Genomic DNA, 15,127 nt, shown 5'->3' with positions numbered 1-15,127 from the left:
CATATATGCATATACATTCGACCAACATATTATTTAATCAAACTTTATTTTGTAAAACGTGTTATTTTAATGAAGATGATATCACACTAGGTCATTGTTATACATGAATGTACGGTTATTGATGTTTACTTTGAATGAGTATAAACGACATTTTTAGTTTGCCCAGACATTTCCAACAATGATACATGGAAAACAAACGGGGAAAATATACAACGCATTGAATATTTGCCAAGTTCTTTGTCAACAGTAACTGCACACTGTCTGAATGGATATGAAGCAATTTCTCATAATAGTTCCAATGATCATTTCTCGGTTAAATGCGAGCAAGGTGTTTGGGTGGCCGAAGTAGCGGAAGGCGCATGCCAAAAAAAAGGTAACGAACCAAACTTCTATATTAGTTGTTTTTTGCATTTACAAATTCGATGATTTGATTTAAGCTACCACGTTGAGCTTACCTATTACAAACACATTTTGAAATGCGTGCATTTATACGGGTACATCAAGAAATGTAGATCATAGTAAACAAAACAATTTCGCGTTTTAAACTATTTAAAAGCTTAAGGTCTATAGAACGGTATTTTAATATATGGTTATAAGTGATTCAAGTGCGATTAAACTTTTCTGTATATGTCGTGCAACTCGACTACCACAATACCTTTTACAATAAATGCAACTGCCACAATACCAAATTTAACTAACGCGACTTCTACTTGACTTTCTACAACAAACGCGACTACAACTTGACCTCCTACAACTAACGCGACTACCACTAGACATCCTCCAACTAACGCGACTTCCACTTGATATCCTATAACAAACGCCACTACCACTAGACTTTATACAACCAACTCGACTTCCACTAGACATACTACAGCTAAAGCGACTACCACTACGAACGTCTTAATGTCTGGCAGACGAAAAATGGAGAAAGTCTTGTAAATTAATTATTTTACCATTACTCATAACTCTTCATAAATGCTCCTGATTATCGCATGGTAATTATGGGGAATCCTATAAACAACTTAAACAAAAAGACAAATATGTATTTGAGACTGCGGCATTCCAATGTCGATTCAAATTTACATTTCTAGTGGCGGAATTTAATAGTCTTCAAGTGAATATAAAACTTGTGTTTGGTGGTCACATACCCAAGGTATATTTGTGTCATTTATACAGCGTTTGTCGTGACACGCCTCCTTTATTCATTTTGGGTTTTGAATTAACCACTCAATGATTAAATATAAAATAAAAATTTTAAAAAGTTTTCCCAAGAGGTATGACGAGCAGTTTTGGCAATTTAGGCAAAAAAGGGCGAAACGATCCGTAAACAAAATGGTTTCAGGAGAAACATTTAATCACATCCGTAGCAGTTGTGGGAAAAACATAAAAACATAAACAGGCACACTTACGTGTAATTGATGTATGTAACTAACTCTAATCAAATTTTGTATTTTTATCTTGTCGTCCATTTCAGTTCTATGCTGTTTTAGTAATCGGTTCAACACGAACTGCACAATAAAGCAATATATGCGCATGCATGTGATAAAACACAGATCCACTAACATATAAATGAAACCATGTTTGTCTTATCCTATTTTCGTACGTCCATCTTGTCATATGACACTCGTTTCCGCGACATACATACACTTTGTAGATATACGTTGTTTGTAATTAATGCAATGCATAGTTAATTATCAATTCAATAATCCCTTTTAACTGTAAGATGTCCGTCGTTAATCGATTGTAATTTGTCATTTTTGCCGAGTCATAATTCTTTGCTATATTGTCGGCCATCGTGTTTAAATTATGCAAGTAACAGGTTCGCATAGCAATCTAAAACCGCATAATAAGCGATTCACATTTTGTTTAATTAGTATGCGGTACAATACTTATTTCAATAATTACTTATGCAAAAGACCATTACGATACAGACACAGCTGTTTTATTTTAAATCAAATTAATTTTAGAAATACATGTTTTGATTTTACTGTTTTATGCATGAAATGCATAATTTCAACGAGAATTTCACAAGACTTTCATCAGACGTCTCCGAAATAAGTGTCTCCGATTTACGGACCAATTATTGTACTTGGTATAACAGAGCTATCAACATTATCGACTGATATTGATAGCGGGTTATTCACGTATGGCTAAATCAACACCGCACGCACCTTCGCTGCCTTTGGGACAAACTCTGATACTATTCACCTAAGAATTTTAGTCACGTGGCAATTAAGATGCTATAAATAAGGGGCATGACATCTTAAGCCTTTGAAAAGGGAAAAGTGGCGCTGCATATATAGCTATTCTTCAAAAGAAATTGACATCCTTCAATTTTATATCTTGTAAGACAATTATTGAATATTCAAAAGCTTATTAAGGGAAAATGTCTTGTGTCATATAATGAAGCCATCTTACCCAAGTTAACTTTGTCCGATCAATATTTTCATCCGCGACATTTTGTACATTTCTGCAGTAGATGATTTTGCATTTCAGCTAATGTTCAATATTATTTTTAGACTGTGGCAATCCATTACCTGATCCAAATCGCCGTGATGACATTTCTAACGGCACAGTTTATTTGTCAACGGTATTTTTTTCGTGTAACGATGGCTACGAGCTGGTTGGAGCAAACACATCCCTCTGTACGGATTTGTCCAAATGGCGACCAGAAGTTCCTCGTTGCAAAATAAAAGGTGACAATATAGATTTTAAACGCTCCACAATATACAATTGACACGCCACCTACAGCAAGTAATAAAATTGATTACAGAAATATGTTTCTATGTTTATATTTGAAACGTCTCATATCAAAACCTACGTGATATCATTGCTAACATTAGTATAATTCGTCACTGGCGTTATTATTTGGTGAATAATTGGAATAAGATTGTATGCCAATCTTTCCGTGTATCCACATACTAGAATAAATGGATTTGGTATTTATTTACTGCCCGATTAGCGACGAAAGGGTGACGTTTTTTATATTCTGAATCGATCTAACCAAAATAAAATTAAGTCAAATGAACATTTGTTGTCTTTTCCGACGTTGCGCTAATGTTCTGGGAATCGTATACGATTGTTTTATAGGATTATTCGAGCACATTTATTTACATATTTGTCTTAAGGTAGAGCACCCGTAATGATTTCCCGCGATTTATTTTACGATCATTGCCGATCTTCAATGTTCGGTTATTTCCGAGAGATGAATTTTATCTTTTTCAAACTTAGAATTTTGATATATGTTTACGTAATTCCTTTATAATACAGTATGTTTACTAAAATATTGACTTTGATCCAAATATCATCTAAAAAAATACAATTTCGCGATGCCTTTAAATATCAGTCTTTTTTAACTGTTAACGTGTTTATATCAAATTTAATCCTTTACTAATAGGAAGCTGTCGTGACCGAGTGGTTAAGGCGATAAACTTGAAATATTTTGGGATCTCCTCGCGCAGGTTCGAATCCTGCCAACCTCGCATACTTTTTGCGGCGCGTTTTTTTTTTTCTAACGTAATTTGATTTAATATAGCATATAAGCTATGTTTATTGTTAAATATGTTGCAGTTTTTATGCACATTCTTCAATTATTAAAATTAAAACAACGTTATGGCTAAATTGGGTGATTTACTGCTGAAAATACGAATAATGCATGTTGCTTTTTTATTTTTATTTCAAAAAGTAAACACTTAATGTCTCTATTTCTTGATATTTTCTATAAAACTAAGTTCAAAATATTACTTAAATGATACTATTTTGAATTTTATGACACGTTCTTTTTAACCAACCCATTTTCTACTTTGCTGAAACCACTTACTTTTCATGGCGCTGTTCCGTAGATAACACGTTATAAAAAATAAATGTCTGTAAATGAATACTTATTTCATATTGTTTAAACTTTAAACACCTTTACGGCATTGGTACACGCCAACTGCATGCCCATATTTGGAAATCTAGATGAATTATGGAACTTTCATATACTCCAGGGGTGCAAATAAACTGGACAAAAGCCGAGCGTGGGGTTGTTTTGAAAAAATCAGTATATTTTTTTTTTAAAGCATGGAAAGCCTACCCAAACATTTGCATGTAGTTCAGTGAAATGATTCTGATTAGGAAAATCATACATATGATACTATTTGCGAAGTGCTCATTACGGGTGCGCTACCTTAATAAATGTAAATTGTTAATATGTTATGTTATGTTCTGAAAAAACTAAAAACAAAACAATCATTGTCTTATCAAGTCAGTGACTTACCACCAGTCCTTATTAATACACACAAAAGGACAAAACTAAATTCAAAATAAACATACTTGCAAATGCCTTATGTTGTATCATCACCTAAAACCAGTCAATTCACAGTATCGATTAGATGTACTTTTTTACGGGTACTTGAATTGTTTATTAAGCACAATAATATATTGTATACTTTCGTGTGCAAAAAAAAGATTTATCCAACAACATCGCAATTCAAAAAGAGCATAAATTGCTATATAATTGCGATATCGTACTGGTGATGGTTTGTATTTCAGAACTAAACTCTCGACTGGAAATGAAAAACGTGTCTGTTTTTCTTCTTTTATACATTTGTTTCAACAGATTGTGGACCTCCTCTTGACTGGGCACACGGCACATGCATTGCAACCAACACTACGTACCAATCTATTGGACTGTGCTCCTGTAACACTGGATACACTTTTACTGGACGAAATAACAGCATTGAATGTCTTGCGAACGGATCATGGAGAGTTCCCGATGGCAACTGCACTATAAAAAGTAATATTAGTATATTTGAACCGGTCAATGACAAAATCTGCATAAGTGACATCATGAGGGGCATGGACAAAATCCGTCGTTGGCGTAATGTTTTTGTGAATAATTCAAACGAATTGTGTTGTCAAACCAACGGGAATATTATGAAACAAAATAAAAGCATCTTTTAAAAAGTAAATGCGAAAAATAAACAATTACAGCACGTATAAACACAAGTGATATTAGTGTCATTAAGAAAGCGTTTGGCGTGGGACGGCCTTTTTCTTCTTTTAAGGGTTCAATTCAAGTACTCATTTATTAAACATCATATTACTTCCCGAAAAGAAATACTCAATTCCCTGAATAGTATATATATTTTGATAGGTATGGCTTTTCTCCAGATTAGGTAAAAATGTCTCAAGGCATATTACGTAGTTATCTTAGCAAAGTAAGTCCATATGTCCGAGTAATGTTTCCATGCGCGACTTTTTGTACATTGCTGAAGTAGACGATTTTACATTTGCGCTTATGTTCAGTATTGTGTTTTAAGATTGTGGCAATCCACTAGCTGATCCACATCGCCACGATGACACATCAAACGGCACAGTTTTTTTGTCAACGGTAACATTTTGTTGTAACGATGGCTATGAATTGGTGGGAGCAAACACATCAGTATGTACGGAATTGTCTAAATGGCGACCAGATGTTCCAAATTGCAAAATAAAAGGTGACAATTTACATTTCATATACTGAACTCAGTACACGTAACACGCTATTTACTGCTTTTATAATATTAGCTTAAGGAATATGTCTATATTCATCATTTCTATTTGATGTAAAGACAACAATTTTAAGTTTGCGAAAGAAATTTATCATTTGATTGAATGCAAATTTCTGTATTGTCTCACCTCAGAATGGATGGCTTCAGATATTATAAGTAAGCATGTTTATGCCGCCGAATGTGCGACAGCGTTTGATTCTGACTATATAGTACATTTAACAAGGTAAAAGTGAAGGCAATTGTAATTTGCGACAGTGCGAGAATGATCTGGGCATCTGTAACATTGCCTTTTGGGCTTGTTTAAGCACACTCATTTTGATTTTTGTCTTGATGATAGTATATTTTGCACATATATAATTAATGTACTAATGTAATGAAAAGGTAAACATACCATGGTAATTGGGTATCCAAGTCATCTGCTTGAGACAAATTATCAAAGTTAAGCACATCTGAACATAACGCAAACTCGCTATAAACAAACATAGACATGCTTATTTTTAATCACAATCTTGAACCAGTAAATTCATATTAAAGTAGGTTTGTGTCAATTTATGGGTACGTGCATGGTTGAGTTTGTTTAGTTTTAGATATGATACGTATGAGTGCAAAGCACACTTTCTCAAATGGAATTGCAATTAAAAATGAACATGATTGATGTTTCGGTATAGTTTGGTGGATTATTTTTCATTTCTTAAACAAAATCAAGGTTGAAAATAAAACAAGTCTCTATTTTACTTTTAGTATACTTTTGTTTCAACAGATTGTGGCCATCCTCCTGATTTAGCATACGGCACATGCATTGCTATCAACACTACATTCAAATCTATTGTGCTGTGCTCCTGTAACACTGGATATACTTTTACTGGACAAAATAGCGGCATTGAATGTCTCGCGAACGGATCATGGACAGGTCCCGATGGTAGCTGCACTATAAAAAGTAATAATGTCATATTTAAACCGTTCCATAACAAACCCGGCTTACGTGACATCATTGGTGAAATGAATATAATTCGTTGTTGTCGTTATATTTTTGTGAATAATTGGAATAAGATTGTATGCCAATCTTTCCGTGTATCCACATACTAGAATAAATGGATTCAGTAGTTATTTACTGCCTAATTAGCGCCGAAAGTGTTACGTTTGTTTATTCTGACTTGATCTGACCAAAATAAAAGAAATTCAAATAAAGATTTGTTGTTTTTTGCGACGTTACGATTATGTTCTCTGAATCGTTCACGCTTGTTTTATAGGATTGTTTGAGCACACTAATTTAGATCTTTGTATTAATAAATGCAAATTGTTCATAGGTTAGGTAAGGTTCTGACAAATCTAAGAACAACACAATAAATATCTTCCCAAGTCAGTGACTTATAACCAGTCCTTATTACTACACACAACAGGACCAAAATGAATTCAAAATAAACATATTTGCAAATGCCTTATGTTATATCATCACCTATAACCAGTCAATTCACAGTATCGTGTAGTTGTGCCGATGTACGGGTACTTGAACTGTTTATTTAAGCACAATCATATATTCTACACTTTCATGTGCAAAAAAAAGATTAATCCAACAATATCGCAATTCTTAATGAGCATCAATGGCTATATTATTGCAATAGCGTTCTGGCGATTGTTTGTATTTTAGAACAAAGCTCACGACTGAAAACGAAAAACGTATTTTAATTTCTTCTATTATACTTATGCTTCAACAGATTGTGGACCTCCTCCTTATTGGGCATACGGCACATGCATTACTACCAAGACTACGTACCAATCTACTGGACGGTGCTCCTGTAACACTGGATACACTTTTACTGGACGAAATACCAGCATTGAATGTCTCGCGAACGGATCATGGAGAGTTCCCGATGGCAACTGCACTATAAAAAGTACTGTTTTTATATTTGAACCGTTCAATGACAAAATCTGCATAAGTGACATCATGAGAGGCATGAACAAAATCCCTCGTACATTTTAATGTTTCTGCGAATAATTCAAATGCATTGTGTTGTCAATTCAACGGGAATACTATGGAACAAAATAAAAGCAGCTGTTATAAAGTCAATGCGAAAAATACACAATTACAACACGTATAAACTTAAGTGATATTAGTGTAAATAAGACAGCGTTTGTCTTGGGACGCCTTTTTCTCCTTTTTGGGTTTCAATTCAAGCACTCATTTTTTAAACATCATAGTAGGACTACTTTCTTAAAAGAAATACACATTTTCCCTGAATAGTATATATTTTGATAAGCATGGCTTTTCTCCAGATTATTAGGTAAAAATGACTCATGCCATATTACGTCGTGATTTTAGCCAAGTAACTCAATATGTCCGAGTAATGTTTCCATGCGCGGCGTTTTGTACATTGCTGAAGTAGACGATTGTACATTTTGCGCTTATATTCAATATTGTGTTTTAAGATTGTGGCAATCCACTGGCTGATCCACATCGCCACGATGACACTTCAAACAGCACAGTTTTTTTGTCAACGGTAACATTTTTGTGTAACGATGGCTATGAATTGGTGGGAGCAAACACATCAGTATGTACGGAATTGTCAAAATGGAGACCAGAAGTTCCAAATTGCAAAATAAAAGGTGACCATTTACATTTCATACACTGGACGAAATAAACGTAACGCGCTTTTTACTACTTTTATAATATTAGCCAAAGGAATATGTCTATAATCACCATTTCTATTTGATGAAAATACAACGATTTTAAGTTTGCGAAAGAAATTAATCATGTGATTGAATGCCAATATTCTGCATTGCCTCACCTCAGAATGGATGGATTCTGATATTATTAATGAGCAGGTTAATTCCTCCGAATGTGCGACAGCGTTTGATTCTGACTATACAGTACATTTAATAAGGTTAAGGTGCAGGCAATCGTAATTTGCGACAGTGCGATAACGATCTGGGCAAATGTAACTTTCCTTTATGGGCTTGTTTAAGCACACTCATTTGGCTTTTTGTCTTGATGATAGTATATTTTGCACATATATAATTAATGTACTAATGTAATGAAAAGGTAAACATACCATGGTCATTGGGTATCCATGTCATCTGCTTGAGACAAATTATCAAAGTTAAGCACATCTGGATCTAACGCAAACTCGCTATAAACAATCATACATTTGCATAGTTTTAATCACAACCTTGGACCAGTAAATTGATATTTAAGTAGGTTTGTGTCAATGTATGGGTACGTGCACTGTCAAGTTTGTTTAGTTTTAGATATGATACGTATAAGTGCAAAGCACGATTTTTCAAATGGCATTGCAATTCAAAATGAACATGATTGATATTTCGATATTGTTTGGTGGCTTATTTGTCATTTCTTAAACAAAATCAAGGTTGCAAATAAAACACGTCTCTATATTTCTTGTAGTATACTTTTGTTTCAACAGATTGTGGACATCCTCCTGATTTAGCATACGGCACATGCATTGCTACAAACTCTACGTTCCAATCTATCGGACTGTGCTCCTGTAACACTGGATACACTTTTACTGGACGAAATAGCGGCATTGAATGTCTCGCGAACGGATCATGGAGAGGTCCCGATGGTAGCTGCACTATAAAAAGTAATATTATCATATTTGAACCGTTCCATAACAAACCCTGCATACGTGACATCATTGGTGAAATGAATATAATTCGTCGTTGTCGTTATATTTTTGTGAATAATTGGAATAAGATTGTATGCCAATCTTTCCGTGTATTCACATACTAGAATAAATGGATTCAGTAGTTATTTACTGCCTAATTAGCGCCGAAGGTGTGACGTTTGTTTATTCTGACTTAATCTGACCAAAATAAAAGAAATGCAAATACAAATGTGTTGTTATTTGCGACGTTACGATTATGTTCTCTGAATCGTTCACGCTTGTTTTATAGGATTGTTTGAGCACACTAATTTAGATCTTTGTATTAATAAATGCAAATTGTTCATAGGTTAGGTTAGGTTCTGAAAAATCTAAGAACAGCACAATAATTATCTTCCCAAGTCAGTGACTTATAACCAGTCCTTATTACTACACACAACAGGACCAAAATGAATTCAAAATAAACATATTTGCAAATGCTTTATGTTATATCATCACCTCAAACCAGTCATTCACAGTATCGTGTAGTTGTGCCGATTTACGGGTACTTGAACTGTTTTTTTAAGCACAATCATATATTCTACACCTTCGTGTGCAAAAAATGATAAATCCAACAATATCGCAATTCAAAATGAGCATCAATTGCTATATTATTGCAATAGCGTACTGGCGATTGTTTGTATTTCAGAACAAAGCTCTCGACTGCAAACGAAAAACGTATCTTTATTTCTTTACTATACTTATGCTTCAACAGATTGTGGACCTCCCCCTTATTGGTCATATGGCACATGCATTACTACCAAGACTACGTACCTATCTACTGGACGGTGCTCCTGTAACACTGGATACACTTTTACTGGACGAAATAACAGCATTGAATGTCTCGCGAACGGATCATGGAGAGTTCCCGATGGCAACTGCACTATAAAAAGTAATGGTATTATATTTGAACCGGTTAATGACAACATCTGCATATGTGACATCATGAGAGGCATGAACAAAATCCCTCGTTGGCGTAATGTTTTTGTTAATAATTTAAATGTATTGTGTTGTCAAACCAACGGGAATACTATGGAACAAAATAAAAGCAGTTGTTAAAAAGTAAATGCGAAAAATACACAATTACAACACGTATAAACTCAAGTGATATTCGTGTAAATAAGACAGCGTTTGTCTTGGGACGCCTTTTTTTCCTTTTTGGGTTTTAAATTAAGCACTCAGTTTTTAAACATTATAGTAGGACTACTTCCTTAAAAGAAATACACATTTTCCCTGAATATTATATATATTTTGATAGGTATGGCTTTTCTCCAGATTAGGTAAAAATATCTCATGCCATATTACGTCGTGATTTTAGCCAAGTAACTCAACATGTCCGATTAAAGTGTCCATGCGCGACTTTTTGTACATTGCTGAAGTAGACGATTGTACATTTTGCGCTAATGTTCAATATTGTGTTTTAAGATTGTGGCAATCCACTGGCTGATCCACATCGCCACGATGACACTTCAAACGGCACAGTTTTTTTGTCAACGGTAACATTTTTGTGTAACGATGGCTATGAATTGGTGGGAGCAAACACATCAGGCTGCACGGAATTGTCAAAATGGAGACCAGAAGTTCCAAATTGCAAAATAAAAGGTGACCATTTACATTTCATACACTGGACGAAGTAAACGTAACGCGCTTTTTACTACTTTTATAATATTAGCCAAAGGAATATGCAATAATTACCATTTCTATTTGATGAAAATAAAACGATTTTAAGTTTGCGAAAGAAATAAATCATGTGATTGAATGCCAACATTCTGCATTGCCTCACCTAAGAATGGAATGGATGGATTCTGATATTATTAATCAGCAGGTTAATTCCTCCGAATGTGCGACAGCGTTTGATTCAGACTATACAGTACATTTAATAAGGTAAAAGCGAAGGCAATCGTAATTTGCGACAGTGCGATAATGATCTGGGCATCTGTAACATTGCTTTCTGAGCTTGTTTAAGCACACTCATTATGATTTTTGTCTTGATGATGATAAATTTCGCACATATTTAACAGAAATACTAATGCTATGTAAAAGTGAATATACCATGGTCATTGGGTATCCAAGTCATCTGTTTGAGATAAGTTATCAATTTTCAGCACATCTGGACCTAACGAAAACTCGCTATAAACAGACATACACATGCATATTTTTAATCACAACATTGAACCAGAAAATTCATATTAAAGTAGGTTTGTATAAATTTATGGCAACGTGCACTGTTAAGTTTTTTTAGTTTAAGATATATCTTTGAGTGCAAAGCACGATGTCACATATGGCATTGCAATTCAATATGAACATGATTGATGTTTCGATATTGTTTGGTGGCTAATTTGTCATTCATAAACAAAAAAATCAATATTGCAAATAAAACACATCTCTATTTTTCTTATGGTATACTTTTGTTTCAACAGATTGTGGACATCCTCCTGATTTAGCATACGGCACATGCATTGCTACCAACACTACGTTCCAATCTATTGGACTGTGCTCTTGTATCACTGGATACACTTTGACTGGACAAAATAGCATCGAATGTCTCGCGAACGGATCATGGAGAGGTCCCGATGGCATATGTACTATTAAAAGTAATCTTATTAAATTTAACCCGTTTCATGACAAAACCTGCATAAGTAACATTTTTTGTGGCAAGAACAAATTGCGTCGTTAGTGTATCCTTTGTGTTTAGCTGTAAATGATGCAAATGGATTATGTTGTCAGAGCAACATTAGAGTGTTGAAACATAGTAGTTTAAATAAAATTTTCAATTCGAAAAACAAATCCACAATAACAACCGTATACATACAAGTGAAGTAAGTGTCATTAAAACAGCTTTTGCAGTGGATCTTCTCTTTTCTATCAGTTTTCAATTTTACTACTAATATGGTTACTTACAAAAAACACAAATTCCTGTATATAGTATATATGTTACCCTCGTGGTTATGAGTGTGTATTATTCCAATTAACAGGTAAATATCATAAACAAGATATCATAGTTCAAATTTCACTTCTTTTAGTAATGTTATTTAATAATACAGACTTATATTCAAATATCAGTTCATCCCAGAAAAATCTGACAGGATCTGAAATATATAAAATAATAAAATACTCAACAATAAAACAATAGTTCTGTTCTAGTGGCCTTAACATGTATGTTATACGACTCAACTGCTCATATAAGATTCAGGTACAACAATGACAACAATAATCATAAATACAGAAACGCAGAATCAAAAACCTTCCAAATAATGAGTTAAACATATTTCATTCAACAAAATGATACAATGCATACGATCCTTACCAATTTATGGAATTGAGTCCCTTTTCTCTTCACATCCGTCTCTCTCCTTTCAACATTCTGGTGCTGTAAGTTAGAGCATGCAAACAGATATTATTGTGTTTCAACTGAATGTATTAGTTGCTATTTAAAAGTGAATTTATTAATTTGCTGCCATTCTGAACATTCGCGAAATCCTGTGATCTGAACATTAAAGATGTTCAAACCTCCAACGACATGCAAAGAAAACAATGCATTGCAACCGTTTTCAATTACATACAATAAAATACAAACATAAGAACCAATACTGACCACTAGAGTGAACTTGAACTCGATTATGACATAAAAGCAAATGTCCGCTTGCTTTTCCCTCCGATTTGTTTATGTGACCACTGACCATACTCAAGAAAATGTTTAAATAATAGGTAAGGATTATAAACCACTAAACAAATCGGTAGAAAGTCGACCCGGTCACATACTCCCCCACTTCGAGAAATAACGTCCCGCCATTTACCCAATCTGTCAAAACCGTCAGTCTACCATAAATTATCTTATAGGAACTGACTAAAAGCAACTGCATTGTACTTATTACAAATAATACTATACAAGATCTTAACGACTAAACAATGTCAACCCCATTACATTTAATCCCTACATAATAGTAACTGCATCGACGTATCCGAACTCCTCCTCCCCACCTTTTAACTGCGACCTCGCAGGTCTTTTAAAATCTAAAATATATTTATTTTATTTATTTATCATTTACATTGTATTAAATTTAGTTTTCTTATTGTATACATTTATATTAAAGACATACAATTACATTGAGTATATTTCGTAAAATTCATATTAATATTGTTTTGATTAATTTAAATTATAATAACTAATTTAATAATATTTTAATGATGTTTTTTGTTTCTGTTTTGTTTCTTCAGTTATGCAAAAATATATTTATTTCATATTTAAGATAAACGCAATTTCTATCATATACTATGTGACAGCTTGATACTAACTGTAAGCAATACACAGTTATGCATGTATCACAATTAAACATTAATACAATCTAAAACATTCATGTACGTACAACAATATTATGACATGTATATAACTGATTCAATACCCAACATAGCATTAAACATTTACATGTTGTGAAATGATATTAATTATGAAACCAAATATTATAATCAGACAATAATGCCTATATAATACTTCTTTGATGTAATCATTTCACCTGTAAATTGTTAAAACTATATACAAGTTTACACACATATTTAAAATCAATGTAAAACACATCAAATTATGTCAGTTGTTAAAATAAATATTGCCGCAACTAACTTATTGGCCATTTCAACATCCATATTCTCCAAAACCCTTGAATTAAGTAAAACATTTAAAGTCTGTATTTTACTTTCTAGTGATTCTGGTGTTGTTGAGGTCCTAAGATAAGCACCATATCTATCGGGTGGTTTTTTAGTCCTCTCAGATCTACGAAGTTCAGGAACAGGCGGTGTTTTACTCTTAACACTTCTTGCATGATATATTTCCTGTCTTGAACTTTCTGCATTTATTTCTGAACCACATCTTCCTTTATTCTTATCCAGTGTTCCTTTATAATTTGCCTCTATATGTTCAGATGCTATTCATGTATTCGCAGACGCTTCATCTTGTAGAATATCCTCACTAGTCTCTGAATTATCAGCTTTGTGCTCAACATTCTCTGTTGTATCTAACCCTTCAGGTTGATTACTTACAGCTTCTCCCACTGTAACATTAGTTGACTCTACATTTGTTCCAGACACTGATTCTGAATCAACACTCAGATTTTCAATATCTTGATTCTTTGTGACTGAAGCATGGGCGTCCCCATGTGCCAATTTAGTATCTACAAAGTACGCTTCCTCTTCACTTTCGGAATCATCATTTCTGGTGACGTCACCTAACTCCGTTTCACTGAAACCTCGGTTTCATATTCTTTGCACTGTTCAGCAATCAATTCGTCACTTTCATTCTCCTGTCCCTCTATTCGAAACACATGGTTTCGATGCAATACTTTTTCTTTTCCAAGATCTTTATTTCTGACTTTGAATACAGGTATGTAATCCCTTCGCTGTTGTACAGCTTTATATACTTCATTTTCATATTTGTCTTCAATTTTATGTTTGCCATCAAATGCCAGTCGTTTAACTGTACTTTAACTCCCACATATATTTTGACTGCTTTTGCCTTTTTGTCATAGCCGTTTTTCTGTTTAGTTTTGGCTTTTACTATATGAATTTGTACTATCTTTCTTGTAGTTTTAATTTTTTCCTTCAGCTCTTTAATGTAGCCATCTGTCTCCTTACTAACTGTTTGGTCTCTGATTTTTTCAAACGTTGCATTAATAGGAAGACTTGGCTTTCTTCCAAACATTAATTGATATGGTGAATACCTTGTTGAGTCACGCGGTACACAGTTATAAAAATATACAAGATGTCCAATGTACTTTTTCCAATCTCTTTCTGTTCAATATTCAAAGTTCCAAGCATATCCAATAAGGTTCGATTAAATCTTTCATGGCCTGAATTGCCTTGAGGATGATAAGCTGTTGTATGGCTGTTTTTAATGTCTGTTAATTTACAGAGTTCTTTTATAATGTCACTCTCAAAATTAGCATC

The 15,127-nt window shown here is 33.7% G+C and overlaps 1 protein-coding gene across 17 annotated transcripts in view; it reads left to right on the top strand.

The window, feature by feature from the left end:
- LOC127852283 (sushi, von Willebrand factor type A, EGF and pentraxin domain-containing protein 1-like) overlaps positions 1-15,127 on the top strand; it is a 34,096-nt gene that overhangs the window by 3,970 nt on the left and 14,999 nt on the right. For 2 of the 17 annotated variants that reach the window (XM_052386182.1, XM_052386183.1), the window contains exons 3-13: positions 158-373; positions 2,520-2,696; positions 4,601-4,777; positions 5,304-5,480; positions 6,295-6,471; positions 7,250-7,426; positions 7,962-8,138; positions 8,954-9,130; positions 9,906-10,082; positions 10,616-10,792; positions 11,611-11,784. In XM_052386182.1, coding sequence (XP_052242142.1) covers positions 158-373; positions 2,520-2,696; positions 4,601-4,777; positions 5,304-5,480; positions 6,295-6,471; positions 7,250-7,426; positions 7,962-8,138; positions 8,954-9,130; positions 9,906-10,082; positions 10,616-10,792; positions 11,611-11,784 — 1,983 coding nt within the window. The remainder of the gene's footprint in view (positions 1-157; positions 374-2,519; positions 2,697-4,600; positions 4,778-5,303; positions 5,481-6,294; positions 6,472-7,249; positions 7,427-7,961; positions 8,139-8,953; positions 9,131-9,905; positions 10,083-10,615; positions 10,793-11,610; positions 11,785-15,127) is intronic. The other 15 variants (XM_052386185.1, XM_052386186.1, XM_052386193.1 and 12 more) reach the window with 15 other exon arrangements.

The sequence above is a fragment of the Dreissena polymorpha genome, chromosome 12 (genome assembly GCF_020536995.1).
Source record: "Dreissena polymorpha isolate Duluth1 chromosome 12, UMN_Dpol_1.0, whole genome shotgun sequence".
In the NCBI taxonomy this organism is placed as follows: Eukaryota; Metazoa; Mollusca; class Bivalvia; order Myida; family Dreissenidae; genus Dreissena; species Dreissena polymorpha.
Note: the sequence above shows the minus strand (reverse complement) of the source record. Positions and strands in the feature narration are given on the sequence as shown.